This window comes from Ochotona curzoniae, unplaced genomic scaffold, assembly GCF_017591425.1.
Source record: "Ochotona curzoniae isolate NIBS_2020 unplaced genomic scaffold, NIBS_Ocur_1.0 contig_2210, whole genome shotgun sequence".
NCBI lineage: Eukaryota > Metazoa > Chordata > Mammalia > Lagomorpha > Ochotonidae > Ochotona > Ochotona curzoniae.
This window is the reverse complement of record NW_024465369.1, coordinates 2763783-2786718: the sequence shown is the minus strand read 5'-3', so window position 1 is coordinate 2786718 and position 22936 is coordinate 2763783. Positions and strand designations below refer to the sequence as shown.

General features: G+C 42.6%; 1 protein-coding gene across 1 annotated transcript in view; it reads left to right on the top strand.

Moving 5' to 3' along the window:
• Positions 1-7048: 7048 nt before the first annotated feature.
• MAP3K19 (mitogen-activated protein kinase kinase kinase 19) overlaps positions 7049-22936 on the top strand; it is a 55363-nt gene continuing 39475 nt past the window's right edge. Inside the window, exons 1-5 of the mRNA XM_040972010.1 lie at positions 7049-7222; positions 12534-12722; positions 14661-14815; positions 17622-17737; positions 22119-22234. Coding sequence (XP_040827944.1) covers positions 7049-7222; positions 12534-12722; positions 14661-14815; positions 17622-17737; positions 22119-22234 — 750 coding nt within the window. The remainder of the gene's footprint in view (positions 7223-12533; positions 12723-14660; positions 14816-17621; positions 17738-22118; positions 22235-22936) is intronic.

The following is a 22936-nucleotide window of genomic DNA, read 5'->3' as shown; positions in this document are numbered from 1 at the left end:
TACACCCGTGTGTCTCTGCAAGCGTCCTCCCCTCCTCGCGTCAGCACGGTGGCTAGACTGAATCAGGCTTCACTCTACTGAAGTAAGGTTAAGTTAATCAGCTCTATAGAAACCCCTCCTCCGAATATAGTCACGCTCAGAGGTAGGAGGGATGGCAACTTGGATAAATATCAGAATTTTGGTAGATATGACCCATCCCATCACAGGGAAACACAGGAATTCTTCACAAAAAGACAATATTTGAGTCAAAATTTGAAGGACAAATAGTCTACCCGACCAACTAGATGTAAATACAGTGCAAAGAGACTAAAAAAAACAAAATGTCTGGAGGAAAGAAAAAGTACAGAATGTCAAAATCAGTGTGTGTGTGTGTGTGTGTGTGTGTGTGTGTGTGTGTGTGTGTTTGGAACTCAGAATAAGGAGGGGAGGAGTGGGAAGTTGGGTTATTTCCAGCTGAATTGCAAGCAACATTAAACATTCAGGGAAATGCATGAGGACAATTCAGTGAAGTGGGTACTGTTAATTCACAACGTACAGACAAGGCATAGGGAGAGCAGGTGGCCCCTGAGCCGGGCTGGAGTCTCCCTCTGGGTCTCTTTGGTTTTCTGAGATGAGTTTTTCCACATTTACACTATACATTCTGGGCCTGGCACGGTAGCCTACTGGTTAAATCCTCACAGGAGGCAAATTGTGGGCACCTCTTTGATGAGCTACAACTCTCACTGATGAGTCTGAGAGCCAGGGCTGGGGTGAGCCTGGCTAGACAAGTGGTGGCACCTGCTGGCGTCAGTGTGGGCTGGATAGTGAGGTTGATTGGGTTGAGCTAGGTTCCAACACCCTTTGATGTATTTGAGACCTGAATGGGAAGTGGGACAGACTGGACCAGTCTACTGTACATGCTGGCAAACACAGGAACTAGGGCTGGGGGCAGGCCCAGTGGAGGTTATTGGGGGTTATTCTGACTAGGCTGCAGTTCCTTCTGTGAGGGCTGAGTGTGTGGTGGGTAAGATCAGGCAGGGCTGCATCATCCATGGGTTTGTGTGTCAGATGGAGCTGGAGACAGAACTGACCAGGAGACTGCAGCCACCATTGTATGTGTAGGCTGATGTGGGTGATAGATTGAACTAGAGCCCACCCCAGCTAGCACACATAGGAGTCAGGTTGGGTCACATCTGGTTAGGTTTCTCGGGGACTCCCCTACCTGAATCATTGCACTCAGAACTCCAACTATGGTAAGAATCACAGGATCTGTGGTCTGACTGTGGACTGGATGGGTCAGAACTGGATCTTCTCAGTTGCCGAGGCCTGTGTGGCAGATGGCATGGCAAGATGCTCATGGCAGACTTGACAACCAACTCACTGAAGCCTACAGAGGACATCTAGTACCATGGAGGGCAGAATAAACTGGACAGCTCTTTTGGACAAATATCTAGGCAAATCAACACTCTAAGGTGGCCTATGTCAGCCAGTAGGTCTTGGGAGGATTTTCTCAACCTTGGGGTAACAAAATCAACAGCATCTCAGAACTATTGAAACCACTTGGGCAGTATCCTGGGAATATGCTCCACATGAGGTTGACATGTGGGATGACAACAGGTGGGATGACACCAGGTGGCCTTCTCCCATTCCTGGGTACTGATGTGGTTGGATTGCTGGGAGCAGCCCTCTCCCCTTCTCTCTTCACTTTCCCAAATACCAGAAGAAAAAAGGAGATTGGAGGCAGTTCCCCCATCCCACGACCCTCCCCACCCTAATTGGCAATCCATATGGGCATACGTCCCTTTCAACTGTGTAAACATCATCAAAAATAAAATGAATTCTTTATTTTAAAATAAAATTTAAAAGAGACAGTGAGAGGAGGGTTACTCTTTGGGAACACAACCAAAAGATTCATGGATTACACACCAACCTGAAACCTAGGGTCATTTTGATTGTAGTATTATCACTCCCTCTTAACATCACTTCCTCTTAACATGGACCCTGAGGGAGAATGCTATCTCAGTGTTGAGCAGAGAGAAGTCAAAGTGCAGAAAGTACAAGGGAGAATAGCAATTGATGTAAGCCCCACCCAGCCTCCCATCCATCCCAGGTCCCCGATGTGGGGCATGCTCTGAGGGTCCTGCTCAAGCAGTTTTGGTAGTTTAACAGTTCTGAATTGCTGCCAATCTCATTGTTCCAAGCATGATGAAATCTATTCAGAATCCACTGGCTGACATAGTCTCTTCATGGCTGGGGTTCTGAGATCAGCAGTTCAGTTGGAGGGCTCCCCAAAGAAACTTTGTCTGAGGTGATCCCAGACCTGATTCTTGTGTGTGCTTTCCAGTACAGGGTCCGGCACAGTCTGTTACCGCAATCAGCTTATGCATAGACCCAGCAATCTTTACCTGAAGTTTTCATTCCCTAGAGAAGTGTGTGAGTCCGTGTGTGTGTGTGCTGTGTTATCACAGTAAAAATGGTAGGTATTTCAACACGTTTTCAATGCTGCCTAAATTTCAGCCTTGTTTCCACCATTGATTAGCTTAAAATTTCTAAACGTCAATGCCTTTATCTGTATCACAGCCGTGATGGTAATTGTTGTATCAACTCTACCGTTGTTCTGAGGAGTCAATAATATCATTCCTACACAGGATTAACATAATAGACATTCAACAGATGTCAGCTGTTGGTATTGTAAGGTATTTGTACCCCAATGAGTTAAGAGCATATGATGTCATTTACATCTTTGGAAGAGAAATCCCCTGCATCCTTCAATAAGTAGCAGAGAAGTAAAACATGGCAGCGCCCAAATGCCTGGTTTATTGCCACTAAGCAGTCCAACAAAAATGTAGCCAATTTAAAGAAGCTTTTGCTTCTGAACACTGCTAGTCTATCTAGACATGCAATATACTTCAATGTAAGGATTTTTTCCCACTGGTGCTTCCTGGAGCACGAGTGTAAAAATACATCCAACTGGACAATCACTCTGTGACCTATTTTCAGATTTGCAAAGGAACCTTCTGTCACAGTGTGGGGATTCTAAAAGGTGGGATTTTCCTATAGATGGTCTCAGTAAGCAAGGTGACAAGGCAGTTGGGTCAGGCATAGGAATATATAGATGTCCAACTTTCAGAAACTCTGAAAGAGCAACTTGGAAACGTCTCAACCCTTGTTTTCTTTCCTGGATGAGATTGTCTTGCTTTCAATTCTCCAAGCTAGACACACAGTGGGTGGTTGCCTGGGTGACACCTTGTAAACCAAACAGACTCTTTGCAATCAGCTGAAGAGTTTGTGCATGAGGAACTGGCTTTAAATATTGCTAAATATTAAACATTTGTGTTGGGCAACACTGGAAAATCATTGAAGATTAAAAAAAAAAAAGATCTAAGCTTAGGCTACTTCTCAGCGCATCCATGGTTAAAGAGTGGGTTAACAACTGCCCCAGAAGTCAGCACCACGGCGAGTTAGCATGATCTTGACTGCTGTTTAGACTGGTGTTTCTTCAGCAGAACACTCCATAGGTAAGTAAAAATCTTCACTTTTCCTATTGTTTCAGATAAACTTGTGTTGCTTTTTTTTTCCTCCTCGAAGTGCATCCTTGAGGAATATCAGGTAAACTGACAGAGGAAAACAGATGTTAATCTTTGGGAATGATCTTCATAGATTTATAAGAATAATAAGCAATTTTTGATTTTTCAGGTGTTTTGACAATCTCTTCTGAAAGCTCTAGCATACAGGCAAGCCTTGTGATAAGAAAGATATATAAATGTGCCTGCTTCCATTAGCTTATACCCAGTGCCAGATTTTCTATTTTAGTTTCAATACCAGAATATTTGTAAACTTTACAGGTTATAAATTTACTTGTATTCACTCAGTATTGTATACATGTGTTCTCGGCCTGATTTCCCGACTTACAGTAAGACTCCTCTTACTTTAAGTCACAAAAAAATTCCAAATTAAACATAAAATGTAATAAAAGGTTTTGACTTTATGGGTAAATAAACTATGCATACAATTAAATCTAAAAAAGCCAGACATCAGTAGATGCTAAGCCAGAAAGCCCAGTGGGATGAAACATACTTGCTTAAAAATTGCTGCTCAAAAGAACTTTGAATAGATGATGGAGAAGGTTCCTTAGAAAAAAGTTTTTTCTTTAAAGATCTATTTATTTTTACTGGAAAGGCAGATTTATACAGAGGAGTGACAGAAAGATTTTCTGTTTGCTGGTTCACTCCCCAAATGGCCCAAATGGCCAGAGCTGAGCTGATCTGAAGCCAGGAGCTTCTTCCTGCTCTCCCACAGGCGAGTGCAGGATCCAAGGCTTTGGGCCATCCTCCATTGGCTTTCGCAGGCCACAGGCAGGGAACTGGATAGAAAATGGAGCAGCTGGGACACGAACAGGTGCCCATATGGGATTTCAGTGCTTGCAGGAGGATTAGCCAATGGAGCCACAGTGCTGGCCCCATTGAGAAAGCACTAGAAATGAAAATGTAGGGCCCAGTGGCGTGGCCTAGCAGCTAAAGTCCTTGCCTTGAATGCCCCGGGATCCCATATGGGCATGGGTTCTAATCCTGGAAGCTCCACTTCCCATCCAGCTCCCTGCTTGTGGCCTGGGAAAGCAGTCGAGGACGGCCCAATGCCTAGGGACCCTGCACCTGTGTGGGAGACCTTGAAGAAGTTCCTGGATCCTGGATTCTTGCGCTCACTTGGGGAGTGAATCATTGGGCGGAAGATCTTTCCCTCTGTCTTTCCTTCTCTCTGTATATCTGACTTTCCAATAAAAATAAAATAAATCTTTAAACAAACAAAGAAATGAAAATGTAGAGACTAAAGGGTTGAAGAGTACGTGGAACTCATTGACATAAAGCAAAGTGGATCTGACCTTGTTAATTGAAAGAATGATTTCTGCATTAGGAAACTGCTGTATGATCACTTGATTTTCCTTGTCTTTCTCCAGACAGTACCGAGTGTGAAGAATCCATGGGTGATTGGATAAAGACCACATTGCCTAGTATTGTAGTGATCTGATTTGATAGCTACCCAAAAGCAGTTTGCTTAAATTTAAGTTTTAAAGTTTTAGACGGTAGAAGCTACTTGTGAACTACTCCCTGCTAAAAGTCACAGCAAAGAGGGAAACCAAAACTCCCTAATGCTTGAAGGGTCTTTAGAAAATCCATCTCATGGAGGAAAAGAAACTGTACATGGTTTAAACAATTTTTTGCACCAAAATAAACTTATGCTTTGATTTTATTTTCCATGAAGTTTCTGAAGCACTCAAATATATAAACCCAAGTTGCAAAACAATTGACCAGAATAGATATATTTACTGGTTGCAAATTTTTCTGGGGACCTGATTTTGATAAGGTAATTTATTCCTTCTGGCCCTTAGTAAGGCTCCAAGCACACAGCTTATTACAGGTGGATGATTAGGATAATGATGATTAAGTGAAAGCAGTTAACCAAATATCTGCTTCTCTTAGACGGGGGTAAAGAAAAGAGACACTCTGGTAGAAATGTAAATTGATAGCTCCTTGTGGAGAACAATCTGGACCCACTAAGTGAAATTAAATACACTTGACTCACTTGCCTCGAGAAAAAAAAAACAACCACGCTACAACTTTGCATGATGCATAACAAGGCCTGAGCAAGGACATTTATCACACAGTGTTGTTTGTGAAGTGGGAAGCTGAAAGATCCCAGAGGTCTGTCAGCCGCGGAGATTATAAGACATGGCAGAAGTGTGTGAGCCAAAAGTGCCTTTGCGGACAATGACAAAGCAGAAAACCAAAGGGTTCAATTAAAAAATAAGCAATGAGTGGTACAGTTAGTACAAAAATACTGGTATGTTCTTAAAACCTCCGTGTGTGTGTGCACATACACATACAATGGCCATATATGCCTTATTTCCATACATATACATCTTTTTTTTTTTTTTAAAAAAAAAGGTTTATGGGCCCGGCACAGTGGCCTAGCGGCTAAAGTCCTGGCCTTGAATACACCAGGATCCCATATGGGCATGGGTTCTAATCCTGGCAGCTCCACTTCCCATCCAGCTCCCTGCTTGTGGCCTGGGAAAGCAGTCGAGGACAGCCCAAAGCTTTGGGACCCTGCACCCGGGTCGGAGACCCAGAAGAAGTTTCAGGCTCCTGGTTTTGGATTGGCTCAGCTCCGGCAGCAGCGGCCACTTGGGAGTGAACCATCGGATGGAAGATCTTCCTCTCTGTCCCTCCTCCTCTCTGTATATCTGACTTTCCAATAAATAAATAAACCTTTTAAAAAATTTTAAAAAGGTTTATTTATTTTTTTATTTGAAAGGCAGATTTTACAGAGAGAGAGAGAGGACTTTCATCTGCAGATTCACTTCCCATATGCCCGTGATAATCAGAGCTGAGCTGATCTGAAGCTGGGAGCAAGGAGCTTCCTTTGAGTCTCCCATGTGGGTGCAGGACTCCCAAAGCTTTGGGCCATCTTCCTTTGCTTTCCCAGGCCACGAAAAGAAAGCTGGATGGGAAGTGGAACATCTGGGACATGAACCTGTGCCCATGTAGGATTCAACTACTTAAGCCATCAGGAAGTTGGAGTTGAAAATGGGGCAAAGATTGAAGCCAGGCGTCCTGACATGGGATGTTCGGAGCAGCATCCCTCATTTACGTTTTAGGGATGAAGAGATGCAGCTCCATGAAGATGAGCAGATGAGCATCCTGCTCAAGAGCGTGCAGCTGGCAGTCTCTGGAGAAAGGACTGAGACCAGGCAGGCTCCCAAGTCTGTGCTTTTTCTGTCCTGCTCTTGATCCTTCTTTTCTCCCCCAATACGATTGTGACTCTTCCAAAGTAATGATTAAATTACTGTTATTCCTAATTTAAAATATAGATGCAAAGACTGGAGGAATTGTAGGATTTCTCTCTTTTGCAACTGGTAGCTAAAACTGTTATAGTATTTTTATACATGAAAAAGCAAACAGGTGACAGTAAAGGCAGAATGTTACGCTACAGCCATCCTCTACTTCGTTGGCTCCCATATAATTAAACTCATTTCTTTTGCTCCTGCAGGGGACTCTATGGAAGTAGCAAGATGAATAAAAATAAACTTATTCATGATTTCCTGGAAGTCGTTTCCAGAGGTGATGTGGAGCTCATCTGTGATCACATTGCCCAAGTCCATTCCACGCTTGGAATCCTCGACTTTCAGCACCCACAGACTGGGAACACACCGCTCATTACGGCCGCAGAAGGAAATCTAGCAGAGGTAACACATGGTGTGCTGGGCCGAAGGAATGTTCTTTCATGTTAAAATTCTGAGACTGAGATGTTTGTGAGCAACCCCACCCCCCATTTGCACAGAAGAGATACCCTAGATTTAGACAAACACCATCAGTCAGTCCACAGATACTCCTGTGATGACCAAGGCAAGGGACTGGACTTCCCATGGATACAAAGGCACATCAAACAGTGGTAGCACTCCCAAGGCTGTTAGGCAAGTGGGACCACACAAGAGGTTGTCTTCCTTCCCCACTCTCCTCTCTTAGCTCTATAAGTAGCTGGCAATTAAGTCTCTGTTCTAAAAAAAAATAGTCACAACTTCACCTAAAGTAGGAAAAGAGGAATAAATAAGTGAAGACTGCATTCTCTGTTTCCTGACTGGATCTCCAGGTCCACACAGAGTTGACACATCATTGCCAAGTGAACAAATCGAAGACTAAATACTCCATTCAGGTCTTACTAATAATGTTTATCCTTGTGTGTAGGAACTTGTAAGATCCTTCTCAGCAAGGTAGGCAATAGTGAGAAAATGTGAGCGCTTGGAGTTGGGAATGGCAGCATAGAGAGAACAGCAAAGGCCATGGAATGGGAAAACTAGGGTGCAAAGAGCTATTGCACTCAGCTGCTCAGGCTGGCGACTCCGGAAGGTTTTGGGATCCTTAATGAAGTACTCTCAACCCTGCCTGGCCACTTTACCTGTTTGTGTAACTTTCCTGTTGACAATATTCTTTTTTTAAAATGATTTATTTATTCTTTGTTTACTAAGTTGAAAGGCATGATGACAAAGACAGAGAGAGAGAAAGAGAGCGAGCGAGCTTCCATCCACTGGTTCACTTATCAAATGGCCACCACAGCCAGGACGGGGTGAAGCTGAAGCCAGGAGACGTGAACTCCATCTGGATCTCCCACATGGATGCAGGGCCCAAGCACCTGGACCATCTTCTGCTGCTCCCAGGTGCATTAGCAGGGAGCTGGATGGGAAGTGGAGCAACCAGCACCCAGATACGACATGCCCACATAAGTGGCAGCTTAACATGCTGTTCCACAGTGAGTGCCATCCCATGACAATATTCTTAGTTCTTTCTGTTGAATCCTTTTCATTAACACTCTTTAAACAAATGATAATATATGTACTTAAAAATATGTAGCACGTGTATTTGACTTAAAGAAAAATCATGACATGAACACCTATGTAGCCACCACTCGATACCCCCAGATTAAGTATCACATGCTTCTGGAACTTTCTGCCCACCTCTCATAAATTTTATCCTTCACCCTCAGTAACTGTTATCTTGGGTAACTAATTCCTTTAGCTTTGCCACTTTTATATGTGCATCTAAATAATTCCCTGCTTACATATTTTTGAGCTTTATAAAAATAAGCAAACACTGGCCCAGCATGGTAGCCTAGTGGCTAAAGTCCTCTCTTTGCACACACCAGGATCTGATATGGATGCCAGTTCTAATCCCGGCAGCCCTGCTTCCCATTCAGCTCCCTGCTTGTGTCCTGCGGAAACAGGAGAGGACAGCCCAAAGCCTTGGGATCCTGCACCCACATGGGAGACACGGAAGAGGCTCCTGGCTTGGAATCGCTTTAGCTTTAGCCATTGCAGCCACTTGGGGGTGAATCAGTGGATGGAAGATCTTCATCTCTGTCTCTTCTCCCCTCTGTATATCTGCCTTTCCAATAAAAATAAATAAATCTTTTTTAAAAATAAATGAACATTCTAAGTGTTCCCATATAAATTTATCTGAAAATCAAGTACTTTGAAATGCAGAAATGCAGCTTTTAATTTTTAGTCCTATTCTATTCAATAACTATGTACACCACAACTTATTTGTATCTCCTACTTTTATAGTTAATTGGCTGATTTTTGTCATTGTAAGATGTGATGACACTTTTGATGAGCATTTAAGTCCAAAGGACAGAATGTAACTTGCAATAATACCATTAGTGAGGTATTATGAGTTATGTATCATTTTGTTGAGCTCCAATTCCCATAGGGTAATAAGAAGAAGACCAGATGACCCCTGCAAATGCAATGAGTTGGAATATAGGAAAACTTACAAAACTGTTGCAATGGTCAGTAAGCACAAGGGGAGATCCTGTCCCTGTCTTCCAAGACTGTTTACTGTACAAAGAAGTTTGAAAAATAGTCTGAAACAAAGGGTAGTAGGCCCAGCAGCTAGTAAGTTTAAAGTAAACTTAGACCAAGGTCCGAGATAGCCACACACTGGAATATTTTTCTTCCTGAGGAAAGCTCCAAGGTTGATTCTGGAAGACAAAGATCATTACACGCTCTTTCTTTCCCTGGACTTCCGGGGGCCTAAGATGCTTTCTTCCTAGATACGTTGATTGTTGGTCTCCTTCCACCACTGCAAAATAATATATTCTGTTTGAGGAGTTCCAATTTTACCTCCATGTCAGAAACATGGAGTCCTTCACTTTGTGTCTATGATGATAGTGCCGGTCTGTGTGGGACCATATGATTCCAGGAAGCAAGAGGAGTCAAGTTTGAAGTATTTGAAGTCATTCCCCATTTGCAATCTAGCAAGTTAGGCTGACACAACTTGGATCCTTGCAGAAAATGCAAGACTCCTGAATTGGAGTGAGAGTTTATTACTCACAATAGTCAGAGGTGAGACACCAGCATTTGCTTCACTTTGCTGAGCCCCGAATTGCCCAAGGCAATGTGAAAAGAACAAAGTATATTCTGCCCACACAGAATTATTATGGGAGAGGAATTCTCAGCCTTAGGAATCTGAATCTTCTGAGTGGATAGTAAGCATGCTTTCCAGTTGCTCCCGAGGGAGATACCCTCTCTGCCTTCCAAGGTTCTTCACCATGGAAACATCTGTCTAGAACAACAACAGTGCCTACCTGAGACCTGTGTAGAGACAAATGACCTCTACACAATATTCTACCAGCCAATCCACAGTGCTTCTAGTTCCTCACATTCTCAGTCTGCTGCAGCCTGACATCTGTTTCTATACTCCATTGAAACAGCTCTTACCAATGTTACGCCCCAGTCACTTTCAGCTCTTAGGAACCTTGATGGCAATTTTTTTTCCTGTAGTTTTTTTCTTCCATGTATTTTTTTCTGATTTTTTTTCCCTTTGAGTTCCCTGAAAAACTTGCTTTAAAATTAAGCTACTCATTATTTGAAAGGCAGAATTAGAGAGAGAGTGATTTTTCCACACACTGGGTGGGAATGGCTGCACAGGGTCTCAACATCAGGGGCTGGGCCATGCTGGAATAAGGGGCCTGGTACTATATTTAGGTCTCCTTTGTGGGTGCAAGGGCCCCAACAGTTGGACCATCTACTGCTCCTTCCAAGGTACATTAGGGGACACTGGCTTGGATGTGGGAAATCTGGGATTCAAATTTGCATCCATACAGAATACTGACCTTAACCAATTGTGCTATAAAGCCAGCTCCCCCAGCAAACTGCTCTCTAGTCTTATTGATAGGTTCTTTTCATCCCTGTAATATTGGTGTCCCTCAATCATGTGGAAACAGAAAGACCAGTAGGAACAGAATTTCATCAGTTCGGGTCCCTTAAGGGACTTTGGTCATTTGGTCTGCAGAAGCAGCAAAGAAAATGCATAAAAGTGTACCAGAGGCAGAAACTTAGGAGTTATTCTTGATCTCTGGCTCGCCATTAGCTCCCCTACCTAGTCAGTGACCGCACCCTGTACATTTTGCCTCCTAGCTGTTTCTCGATTTTGCCGTCCACCCTTCTGTCACCAATGTAATTTTCCTGCCTCTCACCACCACGTTTTCTGGAGTCCCCACAGAGCCTCCCCACTTCCACTCTTCCCCAATCAATCAATTGCAGCAGAGTGATTTCTAAACACTGATACGTGATTTCCCCAATTAAATTGTTCACTAGTTGCTTGTTGTTCTGAAAACACAGCTCTGACTTTTCATAGGGGTTAATAAAGCCTTTCAGGATCTCATGGTAGCTGACTTCTTCACCTGTGTCTCCTTCCCTTCCTCCTCCTATTTGAGCTCCAGCCATATATAATTCCTTCTAGAGTTTTGATTGTTACTTGCCCTCTAGTCCACAGTACTTGATTCACACTCTGTGTTTTACTTGGAACATTTCTGCTAATCTTTACCTGGTTATCTGAGTCTAATCAGATCCCAGCTAAGACATTATCTACTCCAGAAAGGCTTCCTGGGCATTCCAAGATGGCATAATGGCTTTCTTGCTCATCTTTTAAAATATTTATTTATTTTTATTAGGAAGGCAGAGTTACAGAATGGAGAGAGAGAGAGAGAGAGAGAGAGTGTGTTAGTTGGGCTGGCACAACTCTCACAGGGATTCAGGGGTCCAAGGACTTGAGCCACTTTCCACTACTTGCCCAGGCCATAAGCAGGAAGCTGGATTGGAAGTGGAACAGTTGGCATTCAAACTGGTACCACAGACAGAGGCTTAGATTGCTATACCACCACACCAGACCCAATAGCTTTCTTCCAAGTGATCCCCTCCAGCCTTCTGTTTTCAACTCCACCGTTACATTCACCACAGTGTATTGCAATTGTCATTTTATTTGTCTCTGTCCTTTGCTAGACTACAAATACTTTACAGGCTAGCTACTTGTCTTTTTCATTCTTGAAGCTCAACACTGGGTGTAGATCTTGATACACAATTGAAGGTGAAACCATGTTTGTTGAGTAAATTACCTCCTCAGGGGCTGGGTGTTTGGCCTAGCAGTGAAGACACTGTCTGGATGCTTGCGTCTCCTACCAGAGATCCTGGGTTCAATGCCCAGCTTGCTGTTATTCCAGCTCACTGATGATGTGGACCCTGGAAGGCGGCAGTGACGCGTCTAGTAACTGCATTCCTTTCATCCATGTGGGTGTGGTGAGGCCTGGGTGTCACAGTCTAAGTTATAGACAATTGTAAAACTTTCATGTTTTGTGGATTTAACATACATTATGAAGAACTATACTATACTATGCTATACTATACTATAGTAATGATATAGGGGAACTCAGTGAGGGGGGAGAGATTTGGGGAGGTGATAATCCCAGTGCCTATGGAACTGTATCATAAAATGATAATAATGAAAAGAAGTAAATGTCTAGTCTTGACAAATCATACCCAGACACCATCCACATTTGTTTCCTATATTTAAGAAGGAAAGCAGCTACCTTCATCTTACTCAATCTTTAATTTCTTAATTCCTTCCTTGTTCTCCTTTCCTGTGTTATAAATCCAAGCCACATCCGTTTTCTGCCTGGCCCTGAGAACACAAAGAGCATTTGACAATAAGAACATTGTGTTGCAGGTTGTTGAATTTCTTCTGGAAAAGGGTGCGGATATCACTCTCTGCAATTACAGCAACCAAACGGCTCTCCATGTGGCTAGCCGCGCTATCCAGAGGCAGCTCTTGGCTATCAGTGGAAACCAGGCTCCCCAAAGGCAACTTCTACAAAGTGCATGGCAAGGGAATCTCGACCAACTTCAACATTTACTGGTTAGTTAAATGGGTGTTTGTTTCTGCCTTTAAGTGGGTGGATGGCAAGAAGGGCACAGGCCATGTAGGGCTCCATAGGAAGAAAGTTAAATTATTTTCAAACTCAATCCCAGAAAGTTTCCGGCAAGACATTGGAGAGGAGCAAATCAAACAGGATATTGGAGTGGAAAACAAAATACTAAACGCATCTCACAGTGGCTTATTTCCACCTTCCTACAGCTGGATGCTAGCAGTCACAGAGCACCCCTGGGGAATGCTGTGCTCCCAGGGAAGCCCCAGAGGACCACTGCCAGCTAGCTCACAGATGCTCCCCTGACATCATTGCCATTTGCACAGTTGCTGTTTAGATCCCTCTGGACCAGCTGCAGTTATTATCTTTATCCCAAAAAGGAAATCAAAGAACCTGTGTCTTACGTAATATTTAGTTGTGACTCAAAAAGTTAAGAGGACCCCCCTTTTTTTCAAATGCTGCTTCCTTGGGTTATTGATCCTCCTGTTAAAATTTTCAACTTCCAGCTATTTTTCTCCCCAAAGCTTCAGTGAGATCATATGCATCATCAAGGACCTTAATTATGGGGTTGCCTACTTTTGGCATTTATTTTCACAGATATTGTCTAGACCATGTGACCTTCCAAGTGAAGGAAAATCAATGGCTGCTAGGCAACCGCTTTCTCTAATCCCTTGGGGCAAAGACAAAAATAGACAAAGAGAAATGAAAGCCATTCTAATCCTGTACAATTCAAGGATAAATGTAGTAAAACCTAAAGACACATTTCATCTGGTTTTTTTTTTGCATTAAATGATAGTCTTAAATTGACATGTATGGTGAACCAAACCTTTGAAATATTTTGAAAGATGATAAATTTTATTTTAATGGTAGCTTCAACAGTTGGAATTCTAACCTGTTATCTGTTTCCATTCATGTGTTTGTGCTTGGTTTTGAGAAGCAGTGACTGTAATGGTTTGCAGATCTTAAGCACCACATGATGCATTCATGTGCTATTGCAAGACTATTCTTGGCTCAGAACTTTTTATTTGTTCTAACTAACAATAAACACTGATGTAAGAGGTGATTTCTTTTTGGATCTGAAAAAAAAAATGAATTCCCTCAGCACCCTGCTGAGGTAATATCATTATCACTTTTCCCTAGAGAAGCTGGGGTGCAGGCACTAAATACCCTAATGTGGCATACAATGAGGTATGGATGGAAAGTAGTGGGTTTTGTCTGCAAAATAAACAATTTGGGTATCTTGAGCTTCCTGCAGTTTTCCAGTTCTATATTATTCAAAATAAATTTTACTTTCATTGAAGCAACAAGTAACATCCCCATACCCACTTCCACTTGATGATATAAACGTAACTTAATGAGCAACCTTATTATGCTAATTCATTTATTTATCTAACCAATGCTAACTGAGCATTTACTGTTAGGCATTCTGATAAGTGCTTTCCATTTTCCATTAAAATAATCAAAACAACCCTATAAGGAAGACTCTAGTTTTCTAACTTTTCAGGTCGAGGATCCTGAAGTTCAGTAGGTAAGGTTGTTAACTTTTGCATAAAAAAATACCGTATATCTGGTTCAATTTGAATATATGATCAACAATAAATACTTAATTTTACCATTTGTATGCCCCCAAATAAAATTAATCATCATTTAACCGGATATCCTTTGCTTTATCAAAATAACTGAATTACTATTGAACAAAGGAGCTCTATTAGGGAGGCTGCATAAGCAACTCAGGAAGCTATGATCGAAACAAAGTCTGTCTTTCAAACTTATGTTCCTTGGCCTCAACACATCCTTTTAAGGGTAGATTTAGGGAAAGAATACATTGAAGCTAAATGAGAAATTGGCCAAGGCATGGCAATGTCATTACTAATGCAAACAGCCAGACAATAAACACACAGTGGAAACAAAGCTTCATGTTTTTAAAGGCATCTGAAGAGTTCCTGGACATTAATTTTCCAAACCAACATGGCCTGACCCCTCTGATGCTTGCTGTGAGAGATGTCGACCTGTTTGAGAGTCTTGAGCTGTCAACAGTCTACAGACCCGCTGAGGTTCTGTCTGAGCTCCTCAGGCACCATGCGTGAGTATGAAGGGTTGGCCAGACTCAACAACTTGTCTTTTCCATTGTTATTTACAGAAGTCGCACATCAACTAGATGCATAGATTGTTTTTCTGTTTTGTGAGAGGCTTCCCCAAGCTTCTGGACACTATTTTTTCAGTTTTGTGATTCATTGTCCATGAGGTTTTGGAAGCTAAATGCACACTTGCATCATCATAAAAGGGAATTTGCAACTGCAAAGTGTTGTACAGAAGTCACAATTTGCTCTCTAGTATTCTCGGTACCAAGTTCTTTGTTTCGGTAATTATTGTTTCAGTAGTTACTAGGAACGCCAAATAATGCTCAAGTATGCAACAGCTTACCCTCAGGGCATTACTAATTATCTTGAAAAGCATTGTCAGTCTTTTGACTGATTAATAAACAGTCTCTTCTGTTAGAATTACAGTTTCCTAAAGTTTTATCTGGATATCTAGGTAACAAATAAGAACAATGGTTCAAGCTGTTTCTCAGTATTTCATATAATTTTATTGTAAAAAAAAAAAAAAAGAAAAAGAGCTTCAAGGAAAAAAACACATAGTAAAGAACATGAGCTTTTATGAAAGGATGTGAGTATAATGGAATGAAGGTGGAATTTTAACAGCTACCAGCGGCTTTAGTGTTAGGAAACAGCAGAGGCAATGTTAAAACTGGGGACTACTGGGCACTACCGCAGACATGGTCTGGATAGAGTGCTCAATATGGGAGACCAAAATGGTGAATGGGGCCTGGCGTGGTGGCCTAGAGGCTACATGCGCCGGGATCCCATATGGACATGGGTTCTAGTCCCGTCAGCTCCGCTTCCCATAAAGCTGCTTGTGGACTGGGAAAGCAGTCAAGGACGGCCCAAAAGTCTAGGGACACTGCACCCGTGTGGGAGACCTGGAAGAGCTCCTGGCTCCTGGCTTTGGGTGGGCGCAACACTGGCTGTTGCAGTCACTTGAATCATTGGGAGTAAATCATTGGACAGAAGATCTTTCTCATTGTCTCTCCTCCTCTCTATATATCTGACTTTGCAATAAAAATAAATAAATCTTAAAAAATATGTTGTATGGAGAAACACTAATCCAGGCAGATAAGCCAGGCAAGACCCCAAAATTTAAGTGTGCTGCTTAAGGCCACATATCAGGCTTGTGGCAGCCTACACTATCATTTTGAATTATGACCTTTTATGAAGAGGTCTCAGGAGAATATCAATGAAGATTCATGAAACAAATTCAAAAGTTTTAGGTTGAGAGATTGTGATCAACTTGCTTCTTGTGCCAAAGCACAACAAGTAGGATGAGTTTTAGCTTTGTTCCCTAACTATAATCTATTAATAATTTCTCATCATGTCTCCTTTATTTATTTAAGAGGATTTTTGTTTTACTTGAAAGAGTTGCAGAGAGAGGGGGTAAGAGGAAAGGAGGAAGTATGGGGGATGGAGAGAAAGATACCCAAATTGCTACAGTGTCCAGAGCTGGACCAGTCTGAAGCTGGGAGCCCAGAGCGTCTTCTAGGTCTCCTATGTGGGTTTAAGAGCCCAAGGCCTCGGGCATCCTCTGCTGCTTTCCCAGGCTCTTTAGCAGGGAGCTGGATAAGAAGTGGAGCAGCCAGCACTCGAATCAGTGCTCATATAGGATGCTGGTGCCACAAGGCATCAAATTAGCTTATTATGCCACTGCCCTGGCCCTATCATCATTTATCCTTTAAATTTCTGTAAACTAATAGCTAATGCTAAAATTCAACACAACAGAAAGAATTCTAAGCTGTGGTTCATGCTCCCAAATGTCTGTTTTGGCTGGGGCTTATGCAGAGCCAAAGGTCCGGTCTCAGTTGGATCCACCATGTGGGCAGCAGAAACCCAGTTACTTGAGCCACCACCAATGTTTCCCAAGGTCTGCACTGGCAGGAAGCTAGAGCCTGTCGCCAAACTTGGGAATCAAACCTAGGTTCTCCAGTGTTGGATGTGGGTATTATAACCACCAGGATCAATGCTCACTCCCATTATCAGTTTGATTTTAAGAGAGATTGAATACTATCTACCATTTTAAATGCTAAAAAAGCTATCAGTGGGCCTGGCATGATGCCCTAGTGGCCAGATCTTTGTTTGCATGTGCCAGGATCCTGTATGGTGCCAGTTCATGTCCCAGTTACCCCATATTCCTTCTGGTTCCCTGCTTGTGGTCTGGGAAGGAATAACAGATGGCCAGAAGCATGTGGGAGGCCAGAAAGAGGCTCCTGACTCCTGGCTTCTGGCTTGGGATCGGCTTAACTAACTTCAGCCATTGTGAACACTTGGGAAGTGAACCATCAAATGGCAGATCTTTCTGTATCTCCTCTCTGTGTATCTGCCTTTTCAATAAAAATAGACAAATCTTAAAAAAAAAAAAAAGCTAGCAGTTAGTATTGGGAAAACAAAATAAAAGTTAATATTTAGTCAAGTTTCTGGGGAAAAATGAGTGATTTTGGATGATAAGAAAACAGTTTATTAAGATATTTTTCTTTACTTGATTTATGGACCCTTAAAGAATTATGGAAAATTTTCTCCAAAGTTGATTGTCTTCCGCAAATCTGTTGTTAGAATGGGGAAGGGGAGGGAATAAGGTATAGAACATACATCTTACTTAAAAGTTTTAAGAAAGTTACCCTTTGTATATAACACTTTTAAAAGTTACACTCTTAAATCCCTATCTGTAAATGTCATAAATTATTCTGTTGAATATCAATGTTTTTACCTCTCATATTAATTTTTCTTTTTTTAAACAAGTCTTGCTAAACCAATTGTTGATGTTGATTTTATTCTTCTTAGAGATCCTAAACTCTGTGATTTCAGCGGAAAGTCAGCAATACATTATGTGGCACAGATACAGAGTTGGAGGAAACAGCAGTTATTGGACATCCTAATGAATTCTATGCCAAAACCAGGTAAATATTTCAATTCCATGTGCACAACTCTTTTGCTGAAAAACAAGAAAAAGCTCTATTAGAAATCTTTTTTCCCACAGTGGTCTGATGGGTTGACTTAAAGAAATCCAGCCCACACTGTTACTACTCACTGATGATCCCATGGAGCTGTCAGGAGACTGCACGCCCCAGACTTAGAAAAGTGTGAAGAATGGTCAGGGTGTGTCACTTAAGTCAGAGTTGGAGAGTGCTGGCTATGAGCTGGCAAGGGGAGCAGGAAAGTTTAGTGGTTCTTACACTCTGGTGAGATATGGCAAGGTTTGATACAGATGTAGAGGAAGGATCTCAGAGGAGGCAGAGACACTGTCACGGGGCAGGGTGTCCTGAACTGTGTGCCACGGAGCAGCCAGTGACTTGGGAGAGCTGCCTGACTTGACTGAATGGCTTTCACGTGAAGCTTCTCGGGCAGCAGACAAGCTTATGCCAGAGAAGATTTCCTGGAACAGGTAAGTCTCTGATCTTCGCAAAGAGGAAGGGATTTGATTTTGTGGTACAGAGTCACTATGCTGTGAGTGAGCTTGGCTTATCCCAGAAGCCCCCGGAAACCTGGGACCAAATGTCCACATCATTAGACTCCTAAAGAAACTTAGGACAGACTTACGTGTTAGGCCGAAGGACGTATTTCCCAAAATAAAATAGAATCACCGAGGAATTCATTTATTTTGTTAAAAATCGTGTTTTTATTGGAAAAGCAGATCAGATTTACAGAGAGAAGGAGAGATGGAGAGAAAGATCTTCTGTTTGCTGGTTCACTCCCCAAGTGGCCACAAAGGTTGGAGCTGAGCCGATCCGAAGTGAGGAGCCAGGAACTTACTCCAGGTCTCCCACATGTCTCCTAAGTTTCTGGGCTATTCTCTTCTGCTTTCCCAGGTCACAAGCAGGGAGCTGGATGGAAAGTGGAGCAGCTGGAACATGAACCTGTGCCCATATGAGATCCTAAGCATGCAAAGCAAGGATTTAAACAGTAGGCCATCGCACTAGGCTCAGTCACTAAGGAATTTTAACCCTGAGAATGGTGAAAGCCATGTACTAGGAAAAATTCACTTATTCTTACTGTGTTAGATGCATTTCAGGGAAAAGGCAGAGATTTCAGTTAAGAAGTCATAGAAATGCCCATATATGGAGAATTAAGGTCCACAAAAAAGAGTCTTTGGATGGAATGTGGTGCTGCAACAATAAGTATTGGGTTTGGTGAATCTACTGCATAAGAACAATTCACAGAACTTAGAGATGTAAAGTTGATGGAGAAGACACAGAAGCAAAAGCTGAGAGAGATGCATTAAACAGGCCCAGGGCTGGGCGTTCTGTCATAGCATAGCCACTCGGGATGTCTACAACCCATATCCGAGAATCTGGGACTGAGTCCCAGCTCCTGTGCTTGTGATCCAGCTCCCAGTTAATGTCCCTGGAAAGCAGCAGATGATGATCCAAGTGCCTGGAGTCCCAACACCCCTGTGGGAGACCCAGATGCATTTCTCCTTGAACTGTCCTGGCTGTTGCCAGCCTTTGTTGAACAAGCCAGTAGATGGAAGATGTTGCTTGCTATGCATATTTTTCCCTCTCTGTGTCACTCTGACTTTGAAATAAGCAAACAAACAAATCTTTTAAAAATAAGTAAATTGGGCCCAGCATGGTAGCCTAGTGGCTAAAGTCCTCACTTTGCCCCGAGATACCATATAGGCACCGGTTTTAATCCTGTTGGCCCCACTTCCCATCCAGCTTCCTGCTTGTGGCCTGGGAAAGCAGTCGAGGATGGCCCAGAGCATTGGGACCCTGCACCCACATGGGAGACCCAAAGAGGCTCCTGGCTTCAGATCAGCTAAGCTCCAGCCATTGTAGCTACTTGGGGGGCATGGATCAGCAGAGGGAAGATCTTCCTCTCCGTCTCTCTTCCTTTCTGTATATCCGGCTTTCCAATAAAAATGAATAAACCTATATTTAAAAAAATAAAAATAAATAAATAAAGTGAAGATTCAGGCCTCAAAACTGAAGCGATAGAAACACAACCAACAACATAGCCTAATATTCTGCCTCAGTGAGGGCATGGGATGGGAAGGTGATGAATTTAAAAACACTGACTTTGAGGAAAGCTTGAGAATTTCAGGCAGCAGCTTTCTATAGGACTGGGGGTGTGGAAAAGGAAGGACTGAAGGGTTCGCTTGGGGTTCTCTGGGTAAAGGAGTGTATGAGGATTGGAAAGTGCGTGAGATGGTTGAAGGATGGATGATGGTGAGAAAATGGCCAGTTACACCGGGGAGGTGTAGCCACTCTTAGAGAGTGATGAGCACCTTGAGATTTAGGAGAAAGTGGGATGGAAAGGTGCTGGGGGAGGGAGAGGGAGAAGGAGAGAGAGAGAGAGAGAGGGAGAGAGAGAGAGAGAGAGAGAAACAGGCCAAACTGGAAAAAGCTCACATCTCAGATATGATAAGGAAGTGAGAAATTTCAAGGCAGAATAGAGGCAGGAGATTGCAAGGAGTGAAAAAAGGAAAATACAATGAAGAAATGGAGAGTCCAAGCATAGATTTTCAGCTACAGATGAGTAGAAAAGACATGGGGAAGCTCAGTTTTTGTTATAAAGAGCCCATCCTTATTTGAAGTGGGCAGGATAGCCGGAGAGGAATACGTAAGACAGCAATGTCTCCTGGGGACTAATTGGGAATCACACTGCTCTGTGTTGAGGACCCTGTAGATTGGATGTGGTTTCAAGTGCAAGGTGTGGAAGAGCTCTCCTGGCAACTGTGCCACAAATGTGATTTCCAGCTCCCTGTAGGGGAACTCACTTAGCAGTTTTGTCTAAAACACACCTGTTCACCCCAAATGCTTGAAGTGGTGAGTTGACCCTTATTTAACTCAGTATCTCTTCTTGCATTCACTAAAGACAAAAGCTGTATGCTCTAATTTTTAAAAATTACTCAGTGGCCCGAACTACTGTGGCTTAAGTGGCTAGCCTTATTGTGTTGTGATCATCCTGACTTCCCATAAAATGACTGCAAGTGGAGACTCGAAGAATGAAACTTCTGCACTGACTGAGCCACTACCTGGCCACGGCAGGCAGGCATTTCCACCATTAGGTGGGAGAAACCAAGAAACTTTTTTTGTTTTCCATCATGAGGGACATCGTTATGAAACTGAAGGCTGAAACGTGTCCTTGCTGTGTGTGTGGACCTCCCTGAGGCAGCTGTTAACCATTTCAATGCTCAAAATGTCTTCTTTACGTCCCAGTGCCCACAGTGGTGCTTCCATGAGGACATTAAGGCTGAGATGACTGAATCCATATAAAATTAAAATGTGATTCTTGATTGCTTTTAACTCTTAAGGTTTGATAGGTGCTTGGATGTTGAGTGATTTCACTCTAACTCTTAAAAATATACCACTTGCAGGCCCGGCGCGGTGGCGCAAGTGGTTAAGGTCCTCGCCTTGCACGCCCCAGGATCCCATATGGGCGCCGGTTCTATCCCTGCGGCCCCACTTCCCTTCCAGATCCCTGCTTATGGCCCAGGAGGGTGGTCGAGGACAGCCCAAAGCTTTGGGACCCTGCACCCATGTGGGAGACCCAGAGGAAGTTCCTGGATCCTGCCTTCGGATCGGCATAGTATTGGCTGTTGTGCTCACTTGGGGAGTGAATCATCAGATGGAGGATCTTCCTCTCTGTCTCTCCTCTCTGTATATCCGCCTTTGCAATAAAAAAAAATAATAATAAAAATAAATCTTAAAAAAATATATACTACTTGCTCAAAATATTAAATATCTGTTATTTTTCTCTCTGAATAATGGCAATTGCAATTTTAAAAAGATTTTTAAAAAAGATTTATTTATTTTTATTGGAAAGTCAGATATACAGAGAGGAAGATCTTCCATCTGTTAATTCACTCCCCAAGTGGCTGCAATGGCTGGAGCTGTGGCAATCTGAAGCCAGGAGCCAGGAGCTTCTTCTCAGTCTCCCATGCAGGTGCAAGGTCATGAGACCTTGGGCTGTTCTCAACTGCTTCCCCAGGTCACAGGCAGGGAGCTGGATGGGAAGCAGAGCTGCCGAGATTAGAACCATCGCGCATATAGTGTCCCAGTGCATGCCAAGGAGAAGACTTCAGCCACTAGACTACTATGCCATGCCCAAACGTTGCTGATTTTTAGAAACTGTAAATCATACATTCCATGGACCTGTTTTATTCTCATACCTCTTCCCATAAAAATTATTACATGGAGAATCAACATTAGTTGATCCTTCAATCATTTCAGGAAACTCTGTGACAAATGGAGCTGATTATGGACTCTAGAACAAGATCTGCATGTGCAATTGCTGGAGGTGAATCTTTTCAATACATATCATTATGTTCTCTGACAGAAAAACATGCTGAGTCATTGCTTGACATCTGTCACGATGCGAACTCTTCTCCAATGGATGTAATGACAGTCACCGAAACCCAAAACATAATCTTGCAAAGTATCAGTGACAGTGAGGTAAGAAGCTCCTTTTGAAGAAGCTAACAAAGGATGGATACTTCCCCAACACTGATTGCCCCACCTGTGTTGCTTGAATTTTTTTTGTAATAATCGTATGTTATGATTATATTTCAATGTGTTCATAAAAACTAAATTACTAAAGCACAATTAGAAAGATAGTCTTCTGAGTTTCTTCTCAGAACAGTAATCAGCTGGTCTGTGCTGAAACTCACACTTAGTATTGGCATATGTGTGTGTATATGTTAGTCATTTGGGATTACTATTAAAAATCTACCATAAATTGAGAAGGTTATAAACACCAAAAGTTTTTTTTCTCACTGTTCTGGAGGATGAGTGCTTGTGTCAAGGTGCCAGCCTGGTTGGGTTCTGGTGAAGGCTGTTTCCAGACTGAAAAATGCCAATCTGCTCTTGTATTCTCACAGGATAGAGAGAGACCTGGCTAAATCTAAGAGGTCTTTTCTATAAAGGTATAGATACCATCATGAGGACGCTACCCTCATGGCCTCATTTCCTCTGAAAGGCTTCACTTTCAGCCACGATAGGATTTTAACAGATACATTTTAGAGGAACACAAACATTTGGCACAAAACTGTATGTGTCTAATTTCACAAATTTTTGCAGCTGAATCCATAGTAAGTAGTTAAATGTAGTTGGTCTTCATGCATATTAATATTGAAAAGGAGATCATTAATCTGATCA